This window comes from Schistocerca gregaria, chromosome 4, assembly GCF_023897955.1.
Source record: "Schistocerca gregaria isolate iqSchGreg1 chromosome 4, iqSchGreg1.2, whole genome shotgun sequence".
In the NCBI taxonomy this organism is placed as follows: domain Eukaryota; kingdom Metazoa; phylum Arthropoda; class Insecta; order Orthoptera; family Acrididae; genus Schistocerca; species Schistocerca gregaria.
The window spans coordinates 90,159,081-90,173,546 of NC_064923.1; the positions used below are offsets into that span (position 1 = coordinate 90,159,081).

General features: G+C 44.5%; 1 protein-coding gene across 2 annotated transcripts in view; it reads right to left on the reverse strand.

The window, feature by feature from the left end:
• Nucleotides 1-217: 217 nt before the first annotated feature.
• LOC126266655 (peptidyl-prolyl cis-trans isomerase FKBP8-like) overlaps nucleotides 218-14,466 on the reverse strand; it is a 76,449-nt gene continuing 62,200 nt past the window's right edge. For both annotated transcript variants that reach the window (XM_049971053.1, XM_049971054.1), the window contains exon 8: nucleotides 218-775. In XM_049971053.1, coding sequence (XP_049827010.1) covers nucleotides 689-775 — 87 coding nt within the window. In that variant the 3' untranslated portion in view covers nucleotides 218-688. The remainder of the gene's footprint in view (nucleotides 776-14,466) is intronic.

Here is a 14,466-nt window from a genome sequence, read left to right on the forward strand (position 1 = left end):
AACAGCTCGGCAACATTTTCTACTTTGTGTATGAGCCTGTCAACCATCTAACACCTTAACTCTACAGTGAATGATTACGTTTCTCTCCTCCTGTATTTTTCAAGGTGGTTTACTGTATCAGTAACAACTTAGTAACACACTACACTATTCACTCATCTCTCTAGTATAATATTGTCACAAAAAGACTTTTCTGTACAGTAAAATAAGGACAGTAAAATGAAAACAATAGAAAATATTTATTCTTTATAAACCAATAATCTTCAGGTATATGAAAAATCCTGCAGTACAATAGAGAGATTTGCTTCATGCATACTATTTAGTCCATATGAAACTTGGAATTATTCAATACAAAATATCTGCATATGATTTAAGATATGAATGGAACAGCTGCAAATCACCACTACCAAATTAGGTAAATTTAACTGTCCAAGTTAGGAAACAGCATTTATACAGTAGCAATTACACAGTTACGATAAGGCAGCATAACTTTTACATTCAAACAATTTTAAATGTTACTCATATAAAACTATATGTCTTTGCAAAACTCTTAACAAAAATTTACACTTAAAGTAAACACACTATTGTGTGGGATCTACAAACAAGAACTAGTCATTTCTCTGCAACCACAAAATACCCAAAAACCATGATCATGAACCTGAAATTTAGGCATAATCACTCTGGAATAAGGTTACAAGAACCTGTAACGGTATGCTATTGCTCCTAGTAGAACAACTGCAATGCTGCTGCACGCTATGCCCCAAGTTCGATAAGAAATCTGCAACAAAGTAAAATAAAAATCAGCACAGGTATGAAAATTCATAATATGCGTGTATTTCTTTTACCCAGCTATTATTATTGCTACATTAGTTGTTAAAAAGAAAAATGCATGTGTGCACAGGGTTTTAGTACTTTTAAGTATTTACTGAAATTATTTGTCTGGAGGGCAGCCTTGTAAGGAAGTAATAAAAAGTAGTTTAGATAAAGAACAGAAGCTTTTGAAATTTAGTTTTACCAACGAAAGCTGAAGGTTATATGGTGGATATTAAACACATAATAAATAACACAGGACAGTATTAAAGTTTTGAATGAAGTGACAAGCTGAAATAACCTGAATATTTGTATCCAGGTGTTCTCTTTTCACCTATCTTTATATGTTGACAATGTTACAAGCAAATCTCAAAAACTATTTCCAAAACACTATTATAAACAATACCAGATACAGTGCTCTTTGAAGAGGATAATGATTTTAGCTCAAACAGAAGATTATCTGCAACAAGGCTGTACTTGCTTTTGAAAATGGCACATTAATATAATTTAAATATCTCTACAAGAAGACAAAACAAGAATGCAAAATAAATATTTACAAAAAATACAAAATGGTAATGTGCTTTGCAAGATCCCAAGTCAAATGGTTCTCCTTGATGTGAAATGTCAAATTGTGAACATACTGTCATTTGAAAGTTAAGAAACTTGTCACAAAACATGTAAATATTCAATACACTGACAATTCTTAGGCACCATCAATTAGAAAAATCACTTTCTAAAATATTTGTACTGATAACATTACTACATTAAAGTTTTACGGAAGTCAGATTTTACACTGATGTTAAATTACACACACACGTTAGTTCTGCTAGGAAACTCGTCAGTTGAGTAGTAGGAGTTGGTCACTAATAAATCCTATTTGCTCCTCTTAAATTGAACTTTATTAATAGTTAAATTTTATAGCTCCTGGTAAGCTATTGAAAATGTATGCTCTTTAATAATGGACGCATTTCCATAACAAAGTAAGTGGTTTTAAATATTTGTGAGTATTACACTTAATTCTTGTACTGATTTCATGAAGTGAACCATTACTTTGAACGAGATTTTTAACAGCAAATTTCACTGAGAAATAAATACATTTATTGTAAAGCAATAGTTAATATTCCTAGTTCCTTAAACAGGTCTGAGCAGGACATCTAGAGTTTACACCACCAATAATTCATATTACACATTTTTTGACTGAGAACTACTTTGGCTTGAGTTCCCACAAAAAATTATTCTGTACAACATTATGATACAAAAGCGAAGTATGCCAACTTTTTTATTTTTGCATCACCTATGTCTGACAACTTTAGTGCATATAAAGCTTTATTTAGGTGCTTCAGCAGTTCTGTGGTATCCTCCTCCCAGCTGAACTTATAATAAAAGCTGTAATTTCATTTATCTGACACTATCAAACTATCTGCTTGTCACATTTTAGGCATATACTGGGGGGAAATTTCTTACCAGTTCTAATCTGCATATAGGATGTTTTTCGATGTTTAGTTCCTAGCCACTTCTTGTCATTAATGTCAATAAAAATTACATTAACTGATCTCTCTAAGGCTATACATGATTTGCTATTTATAGCAATGTTTGTATCAACTATGAATAAAACAAACTTGGCATCTGCTCATGTTAATGATGAAATGCCATTGATTTGCACAAGCAACTAACGAAAACGGCATGAAAAGGCTCAAGTGGTCTAATTTTGGATAAAGCTCCACAGGACCATCATGGACTTTGATGAATTTTTTTATGAACATTCACAATGTTCCCTATGAACACTGATGGAAGTTTTACTTTCACTGATTCAGTAATTGCAGTAATATAATCATTTGTTTGACGCCATAGTGCAGCTTTAGACAGTGTACCACTGATTGTTAGAGATAAAAAATGTTCTTGGCGGAAACTACAGTATGCCGTATTATTTTTTGCACACTCTTACATTGAATAGTAAAAAATCATTTCATGAGAAAATTCCTCATAGATAATTTGAAGCAATGCCACTATAAAAAAAAAAAAAAAAAAAAAAAAAAAACAGCCAGTTTTAAAAATGAAGTTTACCTTTTAGTAACTCGGTAAGTGTGTCTATAATAAACATGAAACTCTGCATGTGATAACTTACCAACACAAGGCATTTGAATATGAAATTTTATTCCTCTACTGCTTCCCAGTACTTTACAAATTGAGAGCAAAGGTGAAGATTTTTGTAAAAACACAAAAAATGGGCTCTTTCAGGCCATTTGTACAAAAAAGTACTCTGCAAAATGTTTCGTATAATTTTCTAAACCACCTATAAACTAACGAGAAGTCAACAATATAGTGAAACCATGCCTGTACTATGTTGGTACTCCAATCTGACTTTTTATGGTGTTTTTCAATTGATTAGTAGTGCCTGGTGAAAGCAAAATCAGAAGTCCTAATGAAATGGAAGTGAGATTGAATCAGAAAACTCCAAAAAATGCAAAAAAGTTTTTTTAAACATCTCTGAATTGTAAAAGATTTTTCTATTTAAGAAGGAAAGGGCATAAAAAATCAAATAAGGATAGTTTTGTATAATATGTATACTAAGATGATCGAATTACTGTAGCTTCACAAGCATGGCAGTTTGCAGCCAGCTATTTAAAGAATGTGTGTCCTGGACCAGAAGCTATAGAATCTGCAGTTGCTAGCTGATACTGTATGATTCACAGGAAATAATTGTGTATAAGCAACATGGGACAGTGGAGCTATATAGTCTTTACAAAGTGATGTCATTACAATGCCAGACATCAAAGTTTGTATCTTAAAGCCCTTAAATTTTATCTAAAGTAAGATGAGTTGATTGTCATAGATTTAGCTGAAAATTATTCAGGGGAAAGTAGACAAATATCAACACCACCATTTGTCTATTTCACCCAAAATCAGAAGATGGAATCTACAGATTTTTGCTATGTCAGTGACTGGCATGGCATAAATATTGCTCATGTTTTATCAAGGAGCTGATCGAATACGTAAAAACAGTTTATTCAGATTTCCCACATCAATTACTTCAGTGGTGGCTTCAGTGTCCAACACAAAACTTTCAGTAAGTTTCTCTATTTGTACTACCACAAGAGAGACTACAAAGATAAAAGAATGTACTTTCTTTTTTGCTCTACCTATGGAAAGTCACCTTGCTATGGGGACTGGAGATACAACAAAGTTATAAGCACCAAGATCAAGTTTTCAACAGCCAGTTAACAGGCAGATTCTTATGACTATAGATCTGTTTCTCTTCTGCACTGAAAGCATTAATTAGTTGGTTGGTTTAAAAGGGGAGGGAAAGGGACCAAACTACTTGGTCATCGGTCCCTTGTTCTGATAAACAATTCCACGAGGGAAAGAATAAAACAAAAGACACATACAACACAATACTGAAAGGAAGGAAAAACCACAAGAATGAAGGAAAGTCAACAAACACTAAAAGGAACAAAAGAAGACACGAAAACAGAGGCGAAAAGAAGAGATTAAAACAAGAAAGCAGATTACCATGGCTGGCTGACCACGTGAATATAAAGGAGAAGCCAGCCACTCTGCAACACATTAAAACCTCCGACCTAACAGCAGCAGGGGAGAGAAAACAGAGGAACAAACAACAAGCACTAAAACCTATATAGAAGGGTAAACCCATCCCTCATGCATAAAACGTTAAACAAGATCAACTGTTAAGGTGTTGCCTGCTAAAGTAGCTGTAACAAGTCTGGTAAATAAAGTTTATGATGCAGGGCAGCCAAAGAAGGACAGCTTGAAAGTATATGGGCCACTGTCAACTGCATGCCGCACCAGCTCTGAGGTGGATCTCCATGGCGCAGGAGATAGCCGTGGATCGTCCAAGCATGGCCAGTGCTGAGCCGGCAGAGAACCACAGGGCCTCTGTGAGAGGCCCTCATTGAGCACTTCCACACATTCGTAGTTTCCTTAATGGCATGCAGTTTGTTGCGAGTAATGATTATGCCATGCCATCTCCCAAAGCTGAATAACCTTGCAGTGTGATAATGAACGCAGATTGGTTATGGGGATGTCGATCTCCATAAGCTGTTTCCATGTAGCCTGTTTGGTCAGCCTCTCAGCAAGTTCATTTCCTGTAAATCCGACGTGATCTGGGGTCCACACAAACACCACTGAATGACTGGATCATTCCAGAGCATAGATGGACTCCTGGATGGTCGCTACCGAGGAATGGTGAGGGTAGCATTGGTCTATAGCTTGGAGGCTGCTCAAGCAGTCAGTTCAGAGAAGAAATGACTCGGCAGGGCATCAGCAGATGTACTCGAGAGCACGAGAATGGCCGCCAGCTCTGTAGTGATAACACTGCAGCCATCTGGCAAGAAGTCCTATTCACGTTGTCCTCCATGAACATACACGAAGCCAACGTGATCGTCAGCCAGTGAGCCATTGGTGCAAACCACGTCATTGCCCTGGTACATGTCAAGAATCGAGAGGAAGTGACAGCAAAGAGCCACAGGGTTAACTGAGCCCTTAGGGCCAATGGAAAGGTCAAGACAAAGCTTCGGCCTAGGTTTACCCCATGGAGGAGTACGTTAATGGACCTCGAGTAGAGGTGGTAAAGGGGAGGACTCCAGTCCAGACAGACGGGACCGGATGTGAACCGCAATCTGAAGCCCTGACCTGGGCTGCCGAGGCGAGAGTTTAATCGATGTTTGGGAAAAGGAGATTGTAATTTGTATATACCTAAGAATGTGTGCAACGTAACTGGTGAGCAGTTATACATGTCTAATCTGTAATGGAAGAACTCCAGCATCCACCAGCACACTGGTCACCGGACTTGTCCTAGAAGCTCCTGTCGTTAGTCGATTGCCGCAGTGGTGCACTGGGTCAAGTAAATGCAAAGCAGAGGGTGCTGCCAAACCATAAACCACACTCCCATAGTCAAGGCGGGATTGAACAAGGTCTCTGTACAGCAGCAGTAGCTTAGAGCAATCTGTACCCCAGCTGGTGTTGCTCAGGCAGCAAAGGGCATTGAGGTGCTACCAGCACTTTGACTTAAGCTCATTAAGATGAGGAAGCCAAGTCAATTGACCGTCGAAAACGAGTCCTAAGAATCTATATGTCTCCACTACCATGAGTGGATTGTAATTAAGGTAAATTTCTGGTTCTGGATGGGAGGTACGACACCAACAGAGGTGCATGACACACGACTTTATGGCTGAAAACTAGAAGCCATGGGCTAGAGCCCATGAGTGCACATTGTGAATGGCTCCCTGTAGGCGCACTCAGCAACACCAGTATTGGAGGAGCAATACGAAATGCAGAAGTCGTCTGCATACAGAGAAGGTGAGACTGCTAGACCGTTTATGGCCATTAAAAATAGAGACTCAATACAGAGCCCTGCGACACTCCAGTCTCCTGGATATGGAGGGCAGCTATGGGAGGCACCAACTTTGACATGGAAAATATGAAGTGACAGGAAGTTTTGGATAAAAATCAGGAGTGGGCCTGTGAGACCCCACTCATATAAAGTGGCAAGGATATGTCACCAGGTTGTGTGTTATGCTTTCCGTAAATCAAAAAAGACGGCAACCAAGTGTTGGTGCCTGGGAAAGGCAATTCGAATGGCAGACTAGAGGGACAAAAGATTATCAGTGGTAGAGCGACCTTGGCCAAAACCACCCTGGCATGGAGACAATAGGCCATGTACCTCCAGGACCCAAACCAGCCACCAACACACCATACATTCCAGCAGCTTACAAAGAATGTTGGTGAGGCTGATGGACCAATAGCTACTCACATCAAGCGGGTTTTACTGGGTTTGAACACTGGAATGATGGTGCTCTCTCCCCATTGCGATGGAAAGATGCCATCACACAGATCCAGTTGAAGATAAGGAGATGTCGCTTGTAGTCAGACGAGAGATGTTTAATCCATGTGGACCTGATCTCGCCCAGGAGCTGTGTCAGGGCAATGCTGAGGGCACTGAGGAACTCCTACTCCGTAAATGGGGCATTGTAGGGTTCACTGTGGCAAGCAGTGAATGAGAGGACTTTCCCTTCCATCTGCCGTTTGAGTGTGCGAAAGGCTGGGCGGTAGTTCTCCGACACAGAGGGTCAAGCAAAGTGCTCTGCTATTGTATTGGCGGATAACACGCCATGTATGTTAACAACATGGGCACCTGTAGGGGTCTGGTAACCAAAAACACATCTGATCTATGTCCAGACTTGCGAGGGTGATGTATGACACCCAATGGTTGAGACATACATCTCCCAATGCTCCTATTTCTGTTTTTTTCATAAGCTGGCGAATGCATGCATGGAGCCGTTTAAAAGCTTTTAGGTGCTCCAGAGAAGGGTGCCGCTTTTGTCACTGTAGAGCCCGTCTACGTTCTTTAATGGCCTCAGGAATTTTCGGAGACCACCAAGGCACTGTCTTTCACTAGGTGCACCCTGAGGAACAAGGGATTGGAATTTTTGCCGCAGACGTGATCGTTCTAGTGACCCTCTCAACCACTACATCAATGGTATCTTGTGGGGGAGATTTGATGATGACAGCAGAGGTGAAAGCTTCCCAGTCTGCCTTGTTTATAGCCCATCTGGGTAGGCAACCATGAGCATGATGCCAGGGGAGTGACAAGAAGATGAGGAAGTGGTCACTACCACACAAGTTGTCATGGGCACTCTAGTGGACAGATGAGAGAGGTCCTGGGCTGCAAAGTGATAAATCAATTGCCAAGTAAGTACCTGAGCCACACTGAAACGTGTGGGGGCCCCAGTATTTAAGAGGCAGAGGTCAAGCTGAGACAGTACATTTTTGACACCTCTAACTCGGCCAGTAAGCTTGGTACCACCCCACAAGGGGTTATGGGCCTTAAAATCTACCAGAAGTAGGAAAGGTTTAGGGAGTTGAGTCAGTGTAGCCAATAAGTTCAGAGGTAGTGCACCATCTGGAGGACGATATACATTGCAGACAGTTTTTTCCCGTGTCGTCCTTATCCTGATAGCCACAGCTTCAAGAGGAGTTTGAAGGGGCACAGGTTCACTAGATACCGAGTTCAGGACATACACAAACTCCACCTGACACACTATTATATTCGCTAGAGTTCTTGTAATATCCTCTACAGCCGCAGAGAGCAGGGGTCTGCATTGCTGGGAACCTGGTTTCCTGGAGGGCAATGCATTAAGCAGGTGTGAAGCTTAACATTTGATGTAGCTCAGTCAGGTTGTGAAAAAACCGCAGCAATTCCACTCGAGGATGACATCGTGAGGCTGGGAAGGCATTAAGCACTCAAGGAGGTAGATTACATTGCAGGGTCACCTGCTGCCACCAACTGAGTACCATTCTATCAACATCCTTTGTGTCTGAGGGTCCAGCGAGATCTAGGTCCTCATGGAACACTAGAATCTCCACCTAATCCTCGGACGCAGAGCTTGTAGGTAGCAGTGGTATTGGTGCCACCATTATGTCTGGGTTCGTCAGAAATCTTCTTCTTTTAGGGTTTCTCTCGCGGCTCCTTTGGTTATTTTCCAGCTGGGAGGGCTTCACTGAGTCCGTCTCAGGGACTGAGGAGGATCATGAAGCCCTACGACCACCTCCCTGTGGCTGCTTCAGCCACTGGCGGGAGTCCACTTTGTCACTGGTAGGAACCTGGGAAGGGAGTGACCCAACGGACCCCTTTCTAGTGAGAAGAGCTGTAGAAAATTTACTCTTCTCAGACTGAGAAGTGGGGACTGATGTCCCTGACGGTTGGTGTGAGGTGGGGGTGGAGGGGTGAGAGTAGTAGTAGTAGTAGTAGTAGTAGTAGTAGTAGTAGCAGTAGTAGCAGTAGTAGTAGTAGCAGAGGGGTTTTGGGCACACAACAGCAAGGTCTTCAGCACCCGTTTAGTAACATAGTGAGACAGGTGTCAAGAAAAATACCAGAACAGGAATGTAAAACGGAACAGAAAACATGGGTAACAATCGTTGAAAAACATGTGCTCACCCACACCAAAGCGTGGGATGAAGCAGAGCGTCAGCAGTAAAACATGGACAACACATGAAGAAAATGATAAAGGAAGCTAAAACAATGTAGCAGATGGAAGTGGCTGATTGACCGCAAGGAAAAACAGGGGAGGAGTCAGCCACTCTGCAATACACTAAAACCTCCAGCCTAAAAGTTTAGGCCAGAGTCCAGAAACATCACAAAACTTAAAAACCCTAGACACACACGTCTCATCATTAGCTAAAACAGAAGGCAGATCCCCATCAACTTGTGCTTCTGCCAGCGCATCACGGTATAAAATGGAGTCTGTTAAAATGTGCCAGACAGAGATGTGCACACCACAAGCATCACAAAACGGAGGATCCTCCCGCCGTAATAAAAAGCTGTGTGTTGTGGTTGGCTGGAGAGCCAACACCGTATTACTAAACGAGGCCGAAATGCACGCGTCTCAGCTCACGCAGGCTGGCGAGAGGTCTGGAACATGACAAGGGAATTAGAATTGAGAAAAACGGACGTAGCTGGTGGAATACTTAAGTTTAATCCATTAATGAAGAATGTCGCTCGTGACAGTACATGATTCACAATATCAATGGTAACTGAATGTGGCGCCTTGCTATGTCGTAGCAAATAACGTAGCTGAAGACTGTGCTAACTATCGTCTCAGCAAATGAGAGTGTTTTGTCTGTGAACCATCGCTAGCAAAGTCGGCTGTACAACTGATAGCGGTGACACGCAGGTCCGACGTATACTAACAGACCGCGGCCGATTTAAAGGCTACCACCTAGCAAGTGTGGTGTCTGACGGTGAGACCACACGATGTGCGAGAGGACAGTGCCCGATCCAAAGACGTGTAAGGGCCATCTCCTCCCACCTGAGCAACCGGCAGGAGGAATGCCATGGCCGAGTGGTTGACTTTATCAACCGCAGTTTATTGGCCGTCACCGCCAGCCATTCATCCTCCCACAACTCCACGCACTTCCTGTGGAGTGCAGCGATGACAGACTGCAAGGGAATAGGACACTGGACGACACGCTGCTCTCTGCAGGCCTCCTTGGCAGCCCGATTGGCCTGTTCATTGCCCCATATGCAGACATGACCAGGCACCCAGCAGAAGGATAATTCTGTACTCCGCCGTTGGAGCAAGTACAGTTGGTCATGTATCAGCTGGACCATCTCCTCAGTCGGGTACAGGTTCTGCAGTGATTGTAAGGCACTGAGAGAATCGGAGCAGAGAAGAAATTGATCGCCCCGAACACAATTCATCTGCTCCAGTGCCTTCAGGATCGCGTGGAGCTCCGCTGCGAAAACGGTATATTCAGCAGGGAGGCGAATCCAGGTAACTTTATCAGGGAACACTACAGAACAGCCAAGGAAATTCTCCTGTTTGGAGCCATCAGTGTACACGACAGTGAAACCATGATGCACATCTAAAATGTTAAAAAACAGAGATTGGAATGTAAAATCTAGTGTGCAATCTTTCTTAAAATTAGTCAAATCTAAAATAAGTTTGGGTCTCCGGAGGAGCCAAGGTGGAGATCTGCTCCAACCGCGCCGCAAAACACGAAGACCAGCCATAGACATCGCAGGGAGGCAATCCTGTCCGTGCATCCCATAGGGCTGCGTCACACGTTGCCGGTTATGAAATAACTGTGCCAGAGGAGGCTGAGCAACGGTATGGTATGCAGGGGTGTATGGTGTGGAGAAAGTTTTATACGCCTGGCGCACTGTAAGTAGCCATCGCCGCATATGAAGTGGCGGTTCACCAGCCTCTGCACAGAGGCTTGGTATGGGGCTAGTTCGGAATGCCCCAGTGGCCAACCGAAGCCCTTCATGGTGCACAACATCCAGCATCTTTAAGTAAGAAGGCCTCGCAGACCCATACACGGTGCACCCATAATCAAGCCGAGATCACACAAACGCCCCGTAAAACTGGAGCAGACAAGTTCTGTCAGCTCCACATGTACTATGGCTGAGACATTTTAAAATACTTAAAGCCTTAAGTGACCGCCGCTTCACATCTAACATGAGGTAACCACATGAAGTTCGAGTCAAAAATGAGCCCCAGAAACCTCACTGTGTCTTTAAAAGTAAGAATAGTGTCCCTCATCCGCAACTCAGGAAAGGTTAAAATCGAAAGAGAACGGTTAAAAAGAACACATACAGACTTCTCAGTGGAAAACTTAAAACCACTCTTCCGCGCCCAGTCATCCAAACGCCTAATCGTAAGTTGCAACTGACGAGTTGTCGTTGCAAGGCTTGAAGAAGAGCAAAACAAAGAGAAATCATCCACAAACAAAAAACACTGGACAGGAATTTTCACTATGGACGTAATGCTATTAATAGCGATGGTAAAGAGAGTCACACTTAAAACGCTACCCTGAGGGACACCGTTCTCCTGCTCAAAGCGATCAGACAGGACGTTACCAATTCGGTACCTAAAACATCGTGGCGAGAGGAAAGACTGAATAAAAAGAGGAAGACAACCACGAAAACTCCATTCGTGAAGTTGCTCCAGGATGAGACGCCTCCAAGTGGTATCATAGGCCTTCTCAATGTCGAAAAATACACCTAGAAGGTGACGACTGCGTAGGAAAGCTTGCTGTATAGCCACCTCCAGGAGGGCAAGGTTATCGAAGGTGGAACGAAACAACCTGAACCCACACTGAAAGCGACTAAGGAGTTGCCGGGATTCCAACATCCAGACAAGGCTGCAGTTGACCATCTACTCCAAGGTCTTCCCCATGCAACTAGTGAGGGCAACACTACGGTAGTTACACGGACTCGTGCGGTCTTTCCCAGGTTTTAAAAAAGGGATTAAAACTGCCTCACACCACGCGTCAGGAAAGTGACCCGATGCCCAAATAGCATTAAAAAGTGCGAGAAGGATTTCTTTGTTGCGCAATGTGAGGTGCCATAGCATACTGTAATGGATCCTGTCGTGACCAGGGGATGTGTCACGAGCTCCAGACAATGCAGAATCCAGCTCCCACATAGAAAATTGGCAGTTGTAAACTTCACGAGAGATGGACTGGAAGTCCAGACTACATCTCTCAGCAACGGCCCTATGGCGCTGGAAACCTGGATCCTGACTGGTTGTTGCAGTAACTGTGGCAAAATACCCTGCCATAGTCTGGGCAATGTCTCGCGAATCGTGTGGAGAGTGCCGTTATGCATTACAGCAGCTATGGGGCACCTCCCTCCTCTGCCGGTAATTCTCCTGATGGTCTCCCACACAACGGAACTTTTGGTGGAACGATTAATGGTGTTCAGGAACTGTTGCCATGACCTCTTCTTGCTCTCACGAATAATGCGGCGACAGCTTGTCCTTGCCACCTGAAATACTGCAAGATTCTCAGCAGTTGGCCGAGACTAACTGATGCAGAGCCGCACGCCTGGTCTTGATTGCAGAGCGACATTCGGCACTCCACCAAGGCACAGATGGCCTCTTTCGGGGGCCCGTGGACAATGGAATGGATGCTGCAGCGGCGTGTGTGTGTGTGTGTGTGTGTGTGTGTGTGTGTGTGTGTGTGTTTGAGGTTTACGGGCGCTAAACAGCGTGGTCATCAGCGCCCAAACGCATAGAAACAGGAACACAAGCGGCGAAGGGACGAAGACGGACGCCGAACAAGGAGAACGGCTAAAAGACACAGGCCTGACGCAGTTCCAAATGCGCACATACAGAGGCAAAACAAGAGGAGAAGAAACACACTAAAAAAGGAAAGGAAACACAAGGAAAAGAGAACAGATACCGAAGGGAAACAACGAGGTAATCGTGACTGGCGGACCTCTTACCTAAAACCTGGGTGAGCCAGTCACCCAGCAGCACATTAAAACCTTCTCCCTAAAATCCGAGGCAACAGATTGGACAGGACACAAAACCGTAAGACCTTAACCACAGTCGCTGCGTCGTCTTGCAAAATAGAGGGCAAATACGGTGGCAAGGAAACCACCGCCCTCTGGTCAGAGAATAAAAGACAGTCAAGTAAAATGTGGCGGACAGTAATCTGGACGCCACAAGCACTGCAGATTGGGGGGTCCTCCCGCCGGAGTAAAAAACCATGCGTGAAGGGACTGTGTCCAATGCGGAGGCGAGTGAGGAGAACCTCATCCCGCCTGTATGACTGGTAGGACGTACGCCATGGTCGCGTAGTGGCCTTTACCAGACGCAGCTTATTGTCAGAAACTGCCAACCACTCCTCTTCCCATTGATGCATAACACGAAAACGCAAAAGGGAGGTTACAGCATGGAGGGGGACAGCACATTCAACAACGTGAGGGAGGGAACATGCATCTTTGGCAGCCACATCCGCCAGTTCTTTTCCCCCAATACCCACGTGCCCCGGCACCCAGCAGAAAGAAACCTCCTTCCCCTGCCGTTGCAGGTGGAGTAGAGCATCATGGATGTTCTGGACGACCGTATCCGCTGGGTACAAGTGTTGCATGGTCTGAAGGGCACTCAGGGAGTCAGAAAAGATGAGGAACTTAAGACTGGTAACACATCTCAGCTGCTCCAATGCCCGCAAGATTGCAAACAATTCGGCATCGAGGATGGTAAACGCCACAGGAAGCCGTAACTTGACGACTCGATCAGGGAAAACAACAGCACAACCAACAGAGTCCCTCTGTTTAGAGCCATCTGTGAGTACGGGTACATGCTCAGGATGCTGGTTTAAAATATCATAAAATAAGGAGGTAAAAACAAAAGCCGGAGTGCAGTTCCTCCGGTTCTCCGACAAGTCTAAAAGGATGCTGGGCCTCTGGAGCAACCAGGGAGGCAGGCGAGTAAAACCTTGTCGTTGGGGGGCCAGATGCTCCACACCAAGGGACTCAAGCAAATGCTTGGCACGAATCCCAAATGGTTTTGTTGCCCTGGGACGACTGGAAAAGAGACGTTCCATAGGCGGTCGGGCAACGGTAGGGTACGCAGGGGAGGTAGGACAGGCAAGGAAATGACACACCCGTCGCACCATGAGGAGTTTCCGCCGGATGGCGAGCGGCGGTTCCCCTGCCTCAGCACACAGGCTGGGGATGGGACTGGTACGGAAGGCACCAGTGGCCAGCCTGATACCCTCATGGTGTACTGCGTCAAGGATCTTCAGATACGAAGGCCTTGCTGACCCATACACGGTGCAAGCATAGTCAAGACGCGATCGGACGAAAGCCCTATAAAACTGCAGCAGACGCGCCCGATCTGCTCCCCAGGACCGATGGCTCAGACACTTCAAAATATTCAGTGCCTTCAGGGCCCGCACCTTGAGGTCTTTAAGGTGAGGCAACCACGACAACTTGGAATCAAAAGTGAGGCCCAGGAACCTCACAGTGTCTCTAAAAGGAAGAACGGTGTCCCTCAGACGCAATTCAGGGGAGGTAAAAAGAAGCCGAGAACGATTAAAATGAACACACACAGATTTGTCTGCAGAAAAGGTAAAACCCGTCTTTGCAGTCCATGCCTCTAAGCGCTTTATCGTAAGCTGTAACTGCCGACTAGCACTGACAAGACTGGAGGAAGAACAGAAAACAGCAAAATCGTCCACAAACAAGGAGCATTGGGCAGGACTCCGGATAGTGGACGTGATACTGTTAATAGCAACGGCAAAGAGGGTGACACTTAAAACGCTGCCCTGAGGAACACCATTCTCCTGCACGTACAAATCCGATAGCACATTACCAACCCGATACCGAAAGAGGAGGTGAGAAAGAAAGGA